The sequence below is a fragment of the Taeniopygia guttata genome, chromosome 1, assembly GCF_048771995.1.
Source record: "Taeniopygia guttata chromosome 1, bTaeGut7.mat, whole genome shotgun sequence".
In the NCBI taxonomy this organism is placed as follows: domain Eukaryota; kingdom Metazoa; phylum Chordata; class Aves; order Passeriformes; family Estrildidae; genus Taeniopygia; species Taeniopygia guttata.
Window position 1 is genome coordinate 77,265,838 of NC_133024.1, and position 15,542 is coordinate 77,281,379.

General features: G+C 36.1%; 1 protein-coding gene across 5 annotated transcripts in view; it reads left to right on the forward strand.

Annotated features, from left to right (window-relative positions):
• Window positions 1–15,542, forward strand: part of PCCA (propionyl-CoA carboxylase subunit alpha) — a 268,217-nt gene that overhangs the window by 114,918 nt on the left and 137,757 nt on the right. For all 5 annotated transcript variants that reach the window (XM_072931572.1, XM_030276646.4, XM_072931569.1 and 2 more), the window contains 3 exons: window positions 99–173; window positions 5,329–5,397; window positions 6,152–6,227. In XM_072931572.1, the coding sequence (XP_072787673.1) occupies window positions 99–173; window positions 5,329–5,397; window positions 6,152–6,227 (220 nt within the window). The remainder of the gene's footprint in view (window positions 1–98; window positions 174–5,328; window positions 5,398–6,151; window positions 6,228–15,542) is intronic.

A 15,542-nucleotide genomic window follows, 5' to 3' on the forward strand; every position in this document is an offset into this window, starting at 1 on the left:
ATTCCAGTAGCAGTTTCTGTTATACTTAAAGCTTTTAAACATTATCTGCTCCACATCTGCAAAAGCTTAATGCTTTCTCATGTTGAATTTTTTTTCAGGACCCCTACAAATCTTTTGGCCTGCCATCCATTGGTAAACTGTCTCAGTATCAGGAACCATTGCATGTGCCAAGTGTAAGTAACTCTGTTCTCATTTTCATGGGTGCTGAGTGTCTCTTATATAAAGACTATAAATAATACTCAGCAGCTTTGTAAACCAAGCCTTTTTTCCAGCTTTTTACCAGAGTGGGGACAGGACATGGCAGTACTGATTTGTGCAACCTGAAAAACTGCTTAAAAGTGAACAGTTCCAAACTAGGTTAAAAATGTTCAGATTGGATATAACAGGAAACCAATACATGTTGAAATACTTTGTTCCATAACTTTCAGCTTAAGTTTTTCCAAAACAGCTTTAGTAAATATACTTGTGGTTATTAGAAATGACAGTGAACTGTTGAGTCAGCTTTTCAAGCATATAGAACTGGGGACACTGGTGATAAACTGACAGTGCTTTTTGTTTAGCTTTATAGACTTTAAAGAGGAGTTTCTTACAGTGGTTATTATGTGTTCCAGGATACAGCCTAACCATATGGAATAGGTGTCTAACAAACAGTATTTTCTACTGGGTGTAAAGAGCAAATGTGCTGCCTTTCTGTAAAATCAAGGTAGTCTTAAATTATAAGTGCACATATACATGAATGACACTGTGTCAGTGCAGTGATGAGACTGTACCATCTGTGAATACAATTATTCAGTCTGATTGCTTGCATGGAAAATACTGAGAGATTACAGGAGGAATCTTAAATGTGGAGTTGTTATTGGATATATGATTTATTTAGCTTTTTAAATTGTTTTTGCCCGTGTACTTTCCAAAGGGACCTGACCCTTTCTGGTCTTTAAGGCTTCATGCTGTGTTCAAAGCCTGAAAGCAGAAAAAAACTGTGAAGATCTAAAAGGCATTATGTGCTCTTAAAGAGGAGATGAGGGGAAAAAGGTATCACTGGATGTATCTAAACTTCTTTTTAATGAAACAAAGAGTGTATTTAATAAGAATTTATAATGAGTACTCCAGTGGTTGTTAGAAGTTTTCACCATGTTGTAATAGCTAACACGATGTCAAACATTTTGCCCTTGCAAGTTTTTGCAATTTGCAATTTTCCAAACGTGAGACCTGTTGAAAGTACAAGTGATAATGGACAAACTATACCCCCTACAGTCTTTGTCCCACCAAATCTTTCTTCAATTAATGCTGCAGCAGGAGTTTTATGTAATAACATTTGCGCTCATGAGCCATCCATACAAAGAAAAAACAATTAAAATGCCTTAAATGTTCTGCTTACTGCTGTTATTTGCTTGTGTGAATGTTGCATGTCAGCTAAATGGACCACGGAATAGATAAAGTGATTGGGTGTAGGAGAGTGCACACTAAGCTTTGTCTATCATTATTGCTGGGAGCAATCAAATTGATGCCAGCAGGACAGTAGACGCGTTGACAGCTGTAATTATGTATCTCCATGGTGATCACTTTTGGCCTGTCATGGAGGCCCATGAGTCCCCTCCCTTGCAAGCATTTAATCAGATTGGGCTGTCACTTGTCAGGTAGATGGGGTGGGCTGGGAGTTGTGCTTAGAGGGAGAGGTGAATTGAAAATGAAGGGTGGGAGTCGCCTGATTGCTTCACGTAGTCCGTTGTGGTACCAAAGAAAGAGATTTTAATTACACTGGAGGCTTCAGAGCAATGGTTTGAGGAGCTCATATGGAGTCTCTAGGCTTTCTCTTCCTGTTTACTGGCACTGTCATATTAAAAAATAGAAAAACTATTTTTATGTAGACACTCATGATTTGGTGTCTTAATACATATATTTCTGCTAGCATGAAACTAATTTCTCTCCTGAGAAAGTCATGCTGCTAAGAACAAAATTAATATGGCTAAAAAGGTACAATGTTACAGGCCTGTTGTGCCATGGTGTTTGTTTTCTGCATTTTAGGTTTTAGAATTGTCAGCAATTTGGCTTGAGAAAAATTATCAGAGACTTGTAGTGTGTCACAGCAAGTTCAGTGTATGTGTATTGCCAAATGTATTTGCAATTCATTTCTTCTGCCTCAAGTTAGCTCTGATTGCCTACCATGCCTGTGTGTCAGCTGCCCATGCTGGTGGAACTGGTGAGCATGGCTGTGTGAGAGCCAGGTTTTGCTTAGCCATAGGGAAGAATATGATGGCTATTTTTGTGTCATATAGTTTATAATTTCCTTAGAAACATGGTGGTCATAAATGCCAAATTTTTTTTGTCCTTGTTAATGAAGCTTGGTTGTAGCACAAGTGACTACAAAACAGCCTGTTATGTGTGATAGTGAGCTTTCATATTTGGTGCTCCTACACAACATATTCTGCTACATCTGGAGAGCTCCAACATTGTTCTCTGACAGTGTCAGCAACAGTCTGGTATTTTAATGACTCTTACCAGGAAAATAAAATTCTTAGACTCAGATATAGCAAAGAATTGAGAAATACTAGAATCTGTTTGTGCTCCTAAATGGAATTTGATGCATTAAGAGTCCATTGCAGGACTGAGACACAGATTGTGCTTCCCCCTGCCCCCCACTTAAGCATTTTTCATTCATTTTGCTGTTCTCCTAATGTAATAACACATGAGGATAGTACAACAGCAATAAATTGTTAGGACTGTAATATGAGTGAGCCCTAGGCTACAGCAGGACCTTTAACCTTAGCTTTTCCTAAATATCTTAAATACTGAGTGAAAGTAAGGAACTATATTAAACAGAAGTAAATGCTGGAGATCTAATAAATATTGCTATTACTTATCAAGTTTAGCACATTATAGTGAGTAGCTGTTGAATTAGGGTTTCTTGTTCATCCAATATTCATTAAATTCTGTCACACCATATAGTTTATAAAATCACCTACTGTTACCAGGCTCTGAAAATGTAAGCGCCACAGGGAGAATTGAAGAAAGTATAAATGTATTTCTTTTTTGCTGTAATTTTTTCGGTCATTTTGAGTTTATTTTATGAAAATTAACTTCCATAGAGGACTCCAGATTTGTTTTCTTTTAAAGGAAGTTATACAGTAGTTTAAGTAGTTTATATTCACTATAGCCTTTTCAAGATAGTGTAGTTAGGGAAAAATGTGAGTTTTGTAGTGGTCATGTATATGTGTTGAATACGAACAGAAACATAGAGCCAGGCAGAGCATATAGTTGGTGGCCTCAGAAATCTTAGTTAACTTCAGGGTCTGACTAACCAGCTTATCGTGGGTCTGAATTATGCACCTTTCTGTTGGGCTATGTTTTTTCTTTGTCAAAAGATGGCATACATGTGTCAACACTTACCTATGCATATGTAAGGCACTCCTGAATGCTTGTGTGCAATCACTTTATAGGTGCTGCTTCAGAGACAAAAGTCACAGTACAATATGTGTGGAGTATGTATGTCATATCTTGTCTTATGTATGTATTTATTGAGTGTTACAAAAACAATGTCAAGGGCAGGGGATTTATCTGGAACTCAGTAGGTAAATTAATTTTTTCTGATTTAAATGTGAGAACATGTGCATTGACTTTATACATGGCCAGCCATTCTGTGAGAAAGGATGGTTTAGCATCTGGAACAAGGGCAGCTGAGAAATACACTGCATGTTTTTTCTGTAATCATGACATGTCTGAACTACCTTCCCATCAGTAGCTAATGTTAAATGTACCTGATGTGAGTAGTGGGGAGCCCAGTTAAGCACAGATAAAGCACATTCAGATAAGAATCTACTAAAGTGGTACAGAAGCAATACTGCCATTACATGGGAATAAGTATAGAAAAAATATGTAAATATAAATATATTAATACAAACATATGAATAAGTATATTTCTTCTTAAAATAAATATTATGTCCCGAAAACTAGTCAGACAATGTTTCTTATTGAAGAAAGTGAATACACCTGCTAGGGTATCTTTTTATGTCATTTGGATAATAAAGTCATCATTGTGCCCTCATGTGGATTCTCTAGACAAGAGGTTCTACATGTGGTCCCTTGATAATTGCCTAAATTAAAATATTAAAGGCCTAACAGCCGTTGCGTTGACCTTTTTCTGCCTTGCTGCAGACAGATGAGCTGCTGTTTATTACAAAGGTTCCTTCCCACAGGTGAAGATTTAAGTGAGATTCCAGGACCCTCTTTCCCACCCCTTTACAATGCAGTATATCAGAGCCCTGCTGTTTCAACAGCTTTGATTAGAGCCTTCTATCCTTATGATCCTCAGAATGAATTTATCACTCGAGTTATTTTGATTAGTTTTAAAAAAATATTTCGGATTCCAGTGCTTGAAACCAGCAATTTAATAAATATTTATTCCCCAGAAATTGCTCATTTGGAAAGTTTTATATGGCTAACCTCATTGTTGCAGTGATGAAATCAAACTGAGAGATGAAAACAAGAATCAGCAATATACAAACTAACTTGTTGGCTGGTTAACAGCAATCAGCCTCTTCAAAAGAAATTTTTGAACTCGTGTTATTTTTTTCCATGAATATTGCAGAATCAGAGATTTAATTGGGGCTGTGTCCTTACAAAGCAAAGCCATGGAAAAAGCTGTGTAAACATTAAAGCCTTGGGGGAAGAGCAGCAACAGAAAAAAAAATGTTTAACAGTTGAGAGGATGAGACAGAGAAGGAAAGTGTTACAGACATGAAAACCATAGGCTCAGTATTCCTATGGAGCTGATAAGCAGAGCTCCAAAGTTCCTGCTGAATGCTCCCTACTTCTATTTGACTGAAGCCCTTGGAAGGGCTGTAGCAGAACATGAGGGATGTGATTACATATAGATGTAGAAAGACTGTGATTATGAGGGTCATCCCTCATGCCAGGTGTCAGTCAGAAAAATAATTACAACTGTATTTTATTGCAGGGATTAAATCAGAATTGAATGTGTTTAGAGTTGAAGGGAATGTAACACAGCTGAAATTCTTAGATCAGATTACTGTGTTTACTGTGCCTTCTAGCGAACAAAAAAGAATTTTGACTGTGAACTCAAGATTGCAGTCAAGTTTCTCATAAATGAGAGACTAATTTGCAAGTGGTTTTGCTGGTGAAGGAAAAAGTTTCTCTTCCTTCCTCCCAGGTTCTGTGAAAACAAATAATTATTCTAGTCTTTCCAGAGGGGAAAATGTATGTGGTAAGCTTTGTGGGGGTTATGGTTTAAGGCTGATGGGTAGATTTGATCCTCATGTTTAAATTTGTTTCCCAGTGATTTATAATTATTTTCACTTCTTATTTTTGAAGGTACGTGTTGACAGTGGTATACAACAAGGAAGTGACATTAGCATTTATTACGATCCCATGATCTCAAAAGTGAGTTGATTTCTTAATATTCTAAAGGTATGAACTACTGATTTCATACATAGATCTTTTATGAGAGAGAGCATATCAAAGGATTGGTAAATCAGTATTTTAAAGATGCCAGGCATAATGTGCCTCAAGGGAAACAAGCGAAGTGAAGGAAGATGTCAAGTAGAGGAAATCTAGTGTCACTTCTAAATAAAATTATTTTTACCTTTTGACACTGTAGTTATTTGTCTAGCAGTTTGTAATTAAGAAAATTCTGATTTATGCACCAACCTTTATTGTCTGACTTAGATACTGCCAATCTATCTTTTACAATATGGTCTATCTTGGATGTAAATGTCAATCATTCTGGCTTCCAAAAAGAAGCATTGAAAGAAATTCTTGATAGTGTCTCTCAGTAACAGTTCTTATTCATAGGAATATATTGGTTAAATTAAAGTATTACATGATAGGGTTAGGAATCTGGCGAGTCAGCTTGGATATTGAACCTCTCATCTGATTTTCTGAGAGCTTGTGTAGAAGCTTTAAGTTTTATGAAGGAAATAGTGATTGACCTTCTTTCATTGAATGGGTTAAGAGATCTTAGCTTTTTCTTGATGTTTCAGGGAGCCTTTGTAGCACAAATACAGTAATGGTCAAGAAATGATTTTTTTATGACTGCGGAAGTTCTGCAAACCTGGTTAATTTTAAAATGCTATTCAAATTCTAGAGACAAACATCTAATTTCTAGGTAATTTAAATACCTTTTTTTTTTCTTTAGCTGATTACCTATGGCTCTAATAGAGCTGAAGCACTGAAAAGAATGGAAGAGGCTTTGGACAACTATGTAATTCGAGGTAACTAGAGAAATTTGGATTCCTAGTGTGATAGGCTGTCATTTATTTCAAGAAAACAGCTTGAAAATGTAGTAATTAGCAAATTGAGTAAAGTTCCCACTTCTTAAGTGCAAATTAAAAAAGGAAAAGCTTGTGTTAATTAAGCTGAGAAGATACATCAACTCTAAAGAGACTTTTCCCCTCAATTTTTCGCTTGAATATTGTAAGATAAATATTTAAATAACTTTCTTAAAACTCATAGTTCTCATTGAATGGTAGCATGTAATTGATTTATTATTTTGTAGAGGGGAAAAAAGGTCATTGCACTGTAAGAAATTTAAAGTAATTGCAATTTTTAGGAATTTAATATATTGATTGCAATAAAATATTATCACAATGCAGTGTTTGTGTATGTATATATTTCTCTAATTTTCAAGATCATTGTTTAGGTTTGGGCAGATACAGATGTAGGCTGTTGATCAGCATGTGTTTCAGCTCTTGTTCACTGATTGTGTAGGAGATGCAGCCATTCTTCCAGGCAGCGGGGGTAAATCGGCCTTGACCACTTACATCTTTTTAAGTTTTGGTGAGGGAAGCCATGTTTTGTGTGGGAGAAATCTTTAGGTCTTCCTCTGTGTCTTATGGAAAATAGGAACAACAACACAGGATAAGAGAGGTAAAAATTTCTGTGAAGTTTCTGCAAAACTTGGTTTGGCTTTAATGCTGGGCTGCTGAATGGTACAGTTGTCCTGTCAAACTCAAAAGATTTGTCTGTCCAGGGGAAAATGAACATCCCTCTACCACAGTGTAGTTAGACACATGGTAGGATTAGCCATTGTAAATTAACTGCTAACTCCAACATAGATTTATATTGGTGCAACTTGAGCCATTAGACTATTGCAGTACAATGTGCTGATGTAAACCCCTGCTGTAAAACAGCTGAATAAATTTATATCAGAGAAATTTATACTGCTGTAGTTTGATTGATGTGAGGTGGGATTTGTTGGTGGTGCTATTAATGGAGACAGGCTCTGGATTCACACTGTTGTATTGATAGCAAGTGATGCTAGGAGTATTTTATTTGATGAGTATATTACAAATGTGTGTGGAGCATTGTCTTTTATTGTGTGCTATAATATGGGATGGAAACTGGTTGTTTATGCTTAGGTGTTTTACACAGATGTTCCACAGATTATAAACATTAGTGAAGTGTATGAGACGTTATACCTGAAGAGTACTAATTTCTATTCTTGAGGTTTTTACAGTCTTTTTATTAGTATGCATGTATTCATCATATCTAAAGTCTCCATAGTATTTCTTTCTGAGAAAGCTTTTAGTCTATTAAAAACATTTAGAGGTAATTAGTGAACTACGGGGTAATTTTTTTCTAATGTACTGCAAACCACAAAATTTAATGTAGTACAGGTTTCAAAAGTAGATGAATTTTCAGAACACATTTTTAGTTGCAGTGGCCAGTGGTTTCCATTTAACTATCAAGATTTTTGTGTAGTTTTATACAGCTGGCAGTTTCTTTTTAGTGTTTATTTAAAATGGAACATTTGTGGATATTAGTGTCTTGCCTAGTGTGAATGATTCTTGGTAGGGTAGTTAGTAGAAACTGTCTAATCTGTAATGTTCTAAACTGCATTGACTTGTGCAGGACTCCTTTTTTTTTTTTTTTCCCTAAAATGATGGTGCATATTTTTGCTTTGCAAAGTTGGGTTTCTATGTAACAAAGTATTAAACTATCTTGATCTTTTGTGAAGTGCCTCACATGAAGTCTTCTCCAACTTGAGTTTTTGTTAGTAGTAAAAGATACAGAATATTCTTTTACCTAGTTTTGAGGTTACTTGGTTTTATGTTTGAATAGTGAGATTTTACACAGAGATTACCAGTCTTCCTGAATAGTATGCTCCAGATCCCTGTTTCTCAGCACAGCCCCCTTGTGCCTCTGGTTTCCTGGGAAGCAGCATTTATGTTTGCATGGTGTTTTAGAGACACTGCGTTTTTCCCTGTAAGTAATGAATTCTAGGGCATTTTAGATAAGCAATACCCGCTGAAGTCAGTGTCAGTTGTAGTGATGATGTGCACTGGGAGAATTTCAGATTTAAAATACCAAGGATTGCAGTTTCTGTAAACAAAGATGCTTGTTCACTGACATAGGGTGGGAATGGGATGTAGGGTGGCTTGGTAATAGGTCAAGGACCATCTGATGCGTAGCTTAGGGACTGCTAATGGAGGATGAAGTCTTCCCAATCACTTCTGTGTCACCAGTTCAAAGCAAACAAAAGTTGGGAAGGAATTTTAGTCACTACTATTTTGATGGTTGTTTGCTGACCTGTGTGAAATCAGTGGTTTTTATCCAGCTCATAGAAGACAAATGTCTTCTTGGAGCAAATGCCACTATACAAAGTCATTCGTGGCAGTCCCGGCAGAGAATCCAGGACTGAAGTAGCACAGTGACCCTTCAGGAGGTGACTCATCTAGGCTGGCTTGAGGCATGTTGGCAGTGTGAAGGGCAAGGATTATTCTGCTGCTCCTTGTCTACTGGCTCTGTGAGAAAACATTCAGTTTCTATTACTGTGGCTTTGTGGTATTCACAAGTTACCCCATTCCTTTTTAGCTCTGTTCCATTTACAGGGAACAAGTCCCCGGACAAGTCTTTATTGACTTGTTTTCTTGGACTGGATAATACCTGGCCTTGAAGTCATGGTTCAGCTGTTCTTCCCAGTTAAATCTCCCTGACAAGATCATGAAGGGAATTAAAATAATTTTAAAAATAGTCTAATGCTTGGAAAGAAAGCAGACTTCAGCAAAATTTGAGTAAGTGTTACCTTAAGCTACCAAGGATGCATCATATAGTGGCTGTAATAGCAGTATCTTTATTAAAAATAGAGAATTAAGCAAATAGGGATATTTGCAACAATGCCGTGCTCTGAAAATGCCTGATGCATTAATAATTTATTACAGTTTGGGCTGATGACAATTTATACATAGTGAAGGAAGAAATATTGCAGTCTTTTCATTGGTAGATGCTAAGAGTATGACTAACTCAAGATTGAGTCAAGATATAGTCAGTGTGATCGTGGGAATCTAATCTCAATCTTTTTTCCTGTGTAATATCTCCATTGTTGTTAATGAGAGCAGATGAAAGTCTAGGATAGCATTTCTTTGAGTTATAGATTAGATTAAATGATCTCTTGAGCTTCTTTATAGTCTAAATTATTTTGACAGGAACTCACTTCTCCACTGAGAACTGATCTGAATTCAAAATCTCAGCTGAGACTCCAGAATGACAAAGGGTCTAATTAGGTAACATTTTTATCTCTGAGTCTTGCAGTATAATTCAGGGGCGATTAACGTTGAGGGTCCAACTCAGATTTCTCTCAAGAAGAGGCACTTCTTGTTTTGTGCAGTGATTAGTGGAAAATTTGTGACAAGTGAAAAGTTCAAGATTCCAGTCAAGAGAGTTACTGTTGCTCATTGGGAAGGGGCATGATTTATTTTCTTTGAGCATGCACTGTTATTAGTAGTTCATCTCTGTCTCTTATGGAACTTTTTTCAGAAATTTTTTGTTTTGTTTATTTTGGGGGGGGGTTTAATTTGAGCAACAGAAATAGGGTATTGAAAGAATTATTTTCAGTGTATATCCTGTGTGTGTAAACATGGTATGGTATGCTTGCTTTCTTGGTTTTTCTAAAGCTTTAATATGATTTTTTCATTTCTGGTGCTAGATAATCTGTTCATTTGAAGGCATGTATAAATCCCAGTATGAATCTTTGGAAAGTTTGTGTATGAAAATTATTTTTATCCATTTAAATAAAAGAAATAGTTATATTTATACATCAAGTAGAACACATTATCAATTCACTAGAAGGTCTGATTGGACAGACAGCTCATATCCTTGAGTGCAGATTCCTGTAATCTTTCCTTTGACCTCTGTTTGCTTTTTAACTTCCCTGAGCATTCAAAAATAAAGCAATAACATGAAGTTTAAGTCTTTGTATAAAGTCAACCCTTCTCTGTTGAGATCCGGCTTGCTGTGTGTAGAGAGGAATGTGTTAGACCATTAGGCAGAAAGAAGTTGAAGGAGCTTCTGAGGAAAAGAGTAAGCAGCAGATAGGGCAAAAAGGAGCAGAAATGAGGAGAGAATAAGGGACCCACCAGCTGGGGGTGGGGGAATTTTCCAGCATGAGGTGAAAGAGCAAACATAAAATAGAAAACAGCAATGTATTAAATGTTTGAGGGGAAGAGAAATCTAGAAGTTAACTCTTGAGTGGAGACCTGCCAGAGTAGTGGCAGCAGAAACTTGTCTTGAGCTTTTGCAGCTGTAAACACACTAATTGTGGGGGGAAAAAAGGAGAGCTGTACTTAGTGTTGTGAGAAGGCGTTGTCTTTCCAAGAATCACAGAATGAGTAAGATTGGAAGGGGTCACAGTGGATCATGTGGTCCAACCTCTCTGCTCAAGTAGGGTCATCCTAGAGCACAAGAAAAAACACCCAACTTCATTATAGTATTTTATCAAATATTTCAAATAAATTAATTTCAGGTACAAACTTTTCACAGTAAACTTTAATTTAGATCCAAACATCATGAATTACTGAAATTCTTTTGTTTAACTGAATTATTTTGTTTATTTATTTTATTTTGTTTTTATTGTTTAATTATTTTGTTGAGAAGATACTTCTCAATGGCAGTATACATATAAGTTTTAGACTCTCCTCTATTCTGGGCCCCTGCAAATGCTCTCACTGGTATTGTGAGTGAAACAATCTTTTGTGTAAAAAACCTCTTTGCTTGCAAAAACAGTGTATAGTGTCTGCTCTTAAAAAATGAAATTAGGTTTTAGTTTTTGGCTGTGCTTTTACAAAATGCTTCAACAGGTCGTACAACTTGTGCATAGCAGAACTAACAGATGGGTACTTCTTCAAGAGTATTTGTATTCTCACCCCTTGCAGATTCCCCAGTGTATTGATGTGGAAACCAAAACTGGAGAAGGGAAGGAAACAAGCTTGGTTCAAAATTACTAGAAGGGACCATTTCAGAATACTTAGCAGCATCAGCTTGGGGCTTAGATGTTGCTCTTGGTCTCTCCTTTTCTTAAGCCAGTCACAAGGGAGGTAGTGGGCATGGGAGCTTGTCAGCGAAATGTTGTGGGATCTAGTTTAGAAAGGGTTACAGATTACCAGTGTCCTGTGGAGAAGGTAGAGGGAAGGGCAATTCAAGTACAGGCTGATCAGGTAAAAGAGGAAGGCAATGTTATTGGTGCAGAAGTGGAAATTAAATAAGGTACCTTTTTTTTCCAGATAAGTGTTTTGCTTTTGTGTTTGTTTTTTTCTCTCCCTTTTATTAAGGAGGACGAACTGGGGCAGTGAAAAACAAGAAATTAATGCTGTTATTTCTCTAGATATAAAGTTGTCCTAGTGTTGCATTCCCTATCTTTAGAGTAAAAGGATATCTGCGGAGAGGATGCTGAAAGAATGCCCATTTATTTTCTTTCACTTTTCTTGACAAAGTCTGCTTAGCTTCTACTTCCAATTATTCTACTGATTCAAGTGTTGTGTTTGTTAACACTGTAGATAATGTTTCTCTTACTAAGAAGTTCAGAACCACATGCAGTTAGAAAAATTTGAGTTTATGATTTTATGGTATGATATTACCGTATATTATCTCCTTTTTGCTCCTTTCTTCTCCCCCTTTATCCTGGTGTGTGAGTTCAGCAAGCTCCAGACTTCTGTATCTGAAAGAATTAATGTTTTAAATTGGAATACATGTTCAGCTCTGAGGGTCAGTGGTGTACTGATCCCATGTGGATTTTATGTGGATATTTATGTATTAAAATTAAAAACTAAAAAGCCCATTTTACATTGCTTTTGGGATGGGACTTTGTACACGGATAGCCAGCTCTGAAGTAAGTTGTAGCAAAACACAAGCTTCGAAAGACAGTTAAGCAGTTGAATGTTGAAGGTTTTAGGGAATATTATGAAAACTTTTGGAATTACGAACATGGAGGCTTGCTGGGTGGTAATTGTGGAGTTGGAAAGTCCATGTGTTGAAAAGTGGTGTTTTCCTAGTCTGTTCAAATCCGATAATATTCTTGTTTTAAGTGAACAGTAGTGTAATTGACATTTTTCATAATGCTCAGTGCTGAGCTTAGTTAATATTTTAAAATATTTTCTTTAGAGAAATAACTGAGATACCTCCTAATCTTCATCACATTTATTCTTATTCAGCCTTTAAATTGTTGGGTGATAGTTTAGCTTTGCTGGCTTGTTAAAAAGAAAAACCTCTAGTCCTGTGCTCCACATTGGTTTTGCAGTCAGTAAGTGTGCAGATAAAGTTCTTTCTGTTCCACTTAGCACCATTTGAAATTATCAGCAAGTTAAGTCTATTCAACTGCTTATCTACAGAGGGGCATGTAGGACTCCAATTAAGTTTACATGGATAAATGCTGATTTGTGTTTGCAGGCATCAAGATGACAGAAGCTTAATACTGTAAAAAGGCTAATCAACACTGAATATGTTTAGTGTCAGTAAATATTTATAGTGAAAACATTGTCTATGATTTTGTGTCTTGGCATTCCAAGTTCTGATTTTTAGTGAATCAAAATGTGGTGTGATAGCCTCTTCATAAACCTGTTAATATTGTTTTCTATAAAATGCGTTTTATTGTTGTCTTTGGTTTTTTTGTGAGGTTGGGGTTGGAGTTAGGCTACAGTATGTAGTGAAGTTAATGAAAAGTCTGGTGCAGCAGAGTTTTTAAGGCAGAGAATGAAGAAGGGAAGGAGGCAGGATAAAACCAGGCAGTATGGGGAGTAATTTCTTATGATTATAATTTAATTTTTTTTTAATGAGGGGGTTGCTAATAAGCTCTGGTGAACAGTGTGATTATTTAGTATGTTCCTGTATTCATTAAACAATAATGACAATTTAACTGGAAAATTAATGGAATGTCAGCAATTTGTGTTCTATATAAAACATATGAATATGTAGTTTAAAAAAATTCCATTAGCTCTCCATAATTTAAATGCTAGTCTTCTTTCTTTTACAAATATATTCTGGAAAATAGTGTGTAAAAATAGAAACCCAAGAAGCTACTGGTGTAATATTGTATAAAATCTAAAGCCTAGCTAAATGAAAAAATAGAGGTATAAAACCAGTGATTATTGTATTTTATTATATTTTGACTTAGAGGAAAGAAGGCTATAACTGTAACTACAGTTCTGCATCAGCCTTAACAATGAAAAAATCATGAAGCTGAAGTGAAATTTTGTTTTCTGGAGGAGAAATAAATTTATATAGTTTAGGATTTTGTTTGTTTGTTGAAAATGTCATGGCTTGTCAGGCTAACAAATGTGATTTTGTTCCTGGCAGTCTACAGAGCTGGTCAAGAAAAAGAAAAATTCTCTGAAAACCACTGCAATATAAATACAATATACTTCAGTTTAGTGTCTAACTTTGCATGAAATAAGCACTGCCTGTTAGCCTCTGTTTGATCCTGTGAGAGTGTGAGGCTAATGTCTGGCCAGTGTTTTGGAAGCAGCAGGTAGTCAGGAGCAAGCTGCTCTAGGGGTCCGTATTTCTGTAGCCTAGTAGTTACTCACACACAGATGGAGACCTTATGAACTTTGACAGAGGTCACACTCAATTGCAAATCTAAAACTTGTAGACTTCTGAAGGATTACACTGTTAATTTTTTTTTTTTAAAGCCATATGATTTGGTACATCACTAAAAGTATCAACTCAGTCTTGAGAAGCAGATCAACCATGCAGTCATTGCTCACATAATGATCACGGGGACTGATAAAGATAGAAGTTTAATAAACAAGCTTCCATTAAAGTATCATGAAAGGCTAAGTCATGTATGTAAAATGCATTTTATATTGCTTCTCAAACACCTAGGCTTATCTGCTCTTTCAAACTTATTAAGTTAATTTTGGAGCTTAAAACATTGCAGAAGCCTCATATTTTTCAGATTCACATGAGTTAGAAATAGGAATACTCATGGTATTTTTTGATTTTAGGTCTTTCGGAGCAGTCAGTTGAGACACCAAGCTCTGTCATCTGTCATCAGCCATCACCTCACCAGGGATCTTATAGCAGTTTAGAAAAGAAAAATGTGAGATGATCTGGTTACACATTGTAGCATGTTTAAACCCTGGATTCAAAGTTGGGTAGCATTGAAGAACTCCTCCTTCTTTTGATTTTGTAATAGATGAAATCTCTGGGATATTTCAATACTTACTGTTCAGACTGGAAATTTTGGGGGGAGTTTGTAGCAGCCAAATACAGACATTATTTGTTTCCAAGTTAAGGTCATTTAGTGTAAGATTTTAAATTCTTTTGTTTAGGGGAGATGCAGTGTGACTTTCATTCAGTGTTTATGAAATCAGTGTCTATGAACAATTATTTAAGTCATAGGAAGCAAGGATCTTCTTTTAATCAAATGGACAATTTTCTATCATGTCATCATTGAACTGCTTGTGTCATGTACTATTTAATGGCTCATGAACGAGTCTTTAAAGCTGTGACTTCATGATTCAATGAGGTGGAGTCTGCCTTGGTGTGTTTAAAGTGGTTTCAGTGACAGCCACACAGAGAGCTTGAAAATTCACATCAGCAGCAGACTAGTAGGGGAAGAAAGCTTTGAAAGTGTTTGAACTGGTCTGCATATAAAATAACAAGGATGTTGTTCATACTTCTAAACTGGAAAAACACAAAAGAAAAAGGAGTGTAAAAGACTGTCCTGTAGCCTCAGCAATTTGCATGCTCTGTAATGCTAGTGTCTGTGCTTTGGTGAGATCTCAACAAGAGAAAAAAATCCAAATAACCTAATTTACAGCTGAAATACCTGCGTTTTCAATTAATTATTTTTCAATATTATTTTAAGCTAGAGCTATTAGAAAAATGTGCAAATAATTGAATCATGTCATCTCTAATTGTGATTGTATCATCACAATCATAATAACTTGTAAGTAAGCATATGTGAAGTACAGAATTTTGTACTTTGCAAGAGATGTGGATGCATGGCCAAATTTTTTGCTGTAAAAATTTTTGCTGTTTTGTGAAGTGTTCCACATTTTATACTTAATGCTGTGCAGTTAGAGCCAAAGTTAATGTGATATGGCAAATGCAATGTGATTTGGAGTTAGCTGTTCCTCTGACAATGATGAAAAAATGTGATTCCTTTGTACTTCCAGAGGGGTGAGAATGTGCACAGCTGAGGTTGGATAAACTCTTTCCTATAGGAGCTCCTCATTTATTCACACATGGAATAAATCAACACCTGTAATGCTCCTGAACTGCATGTCTGTTCAGCTTTTCTTAAGAAATGT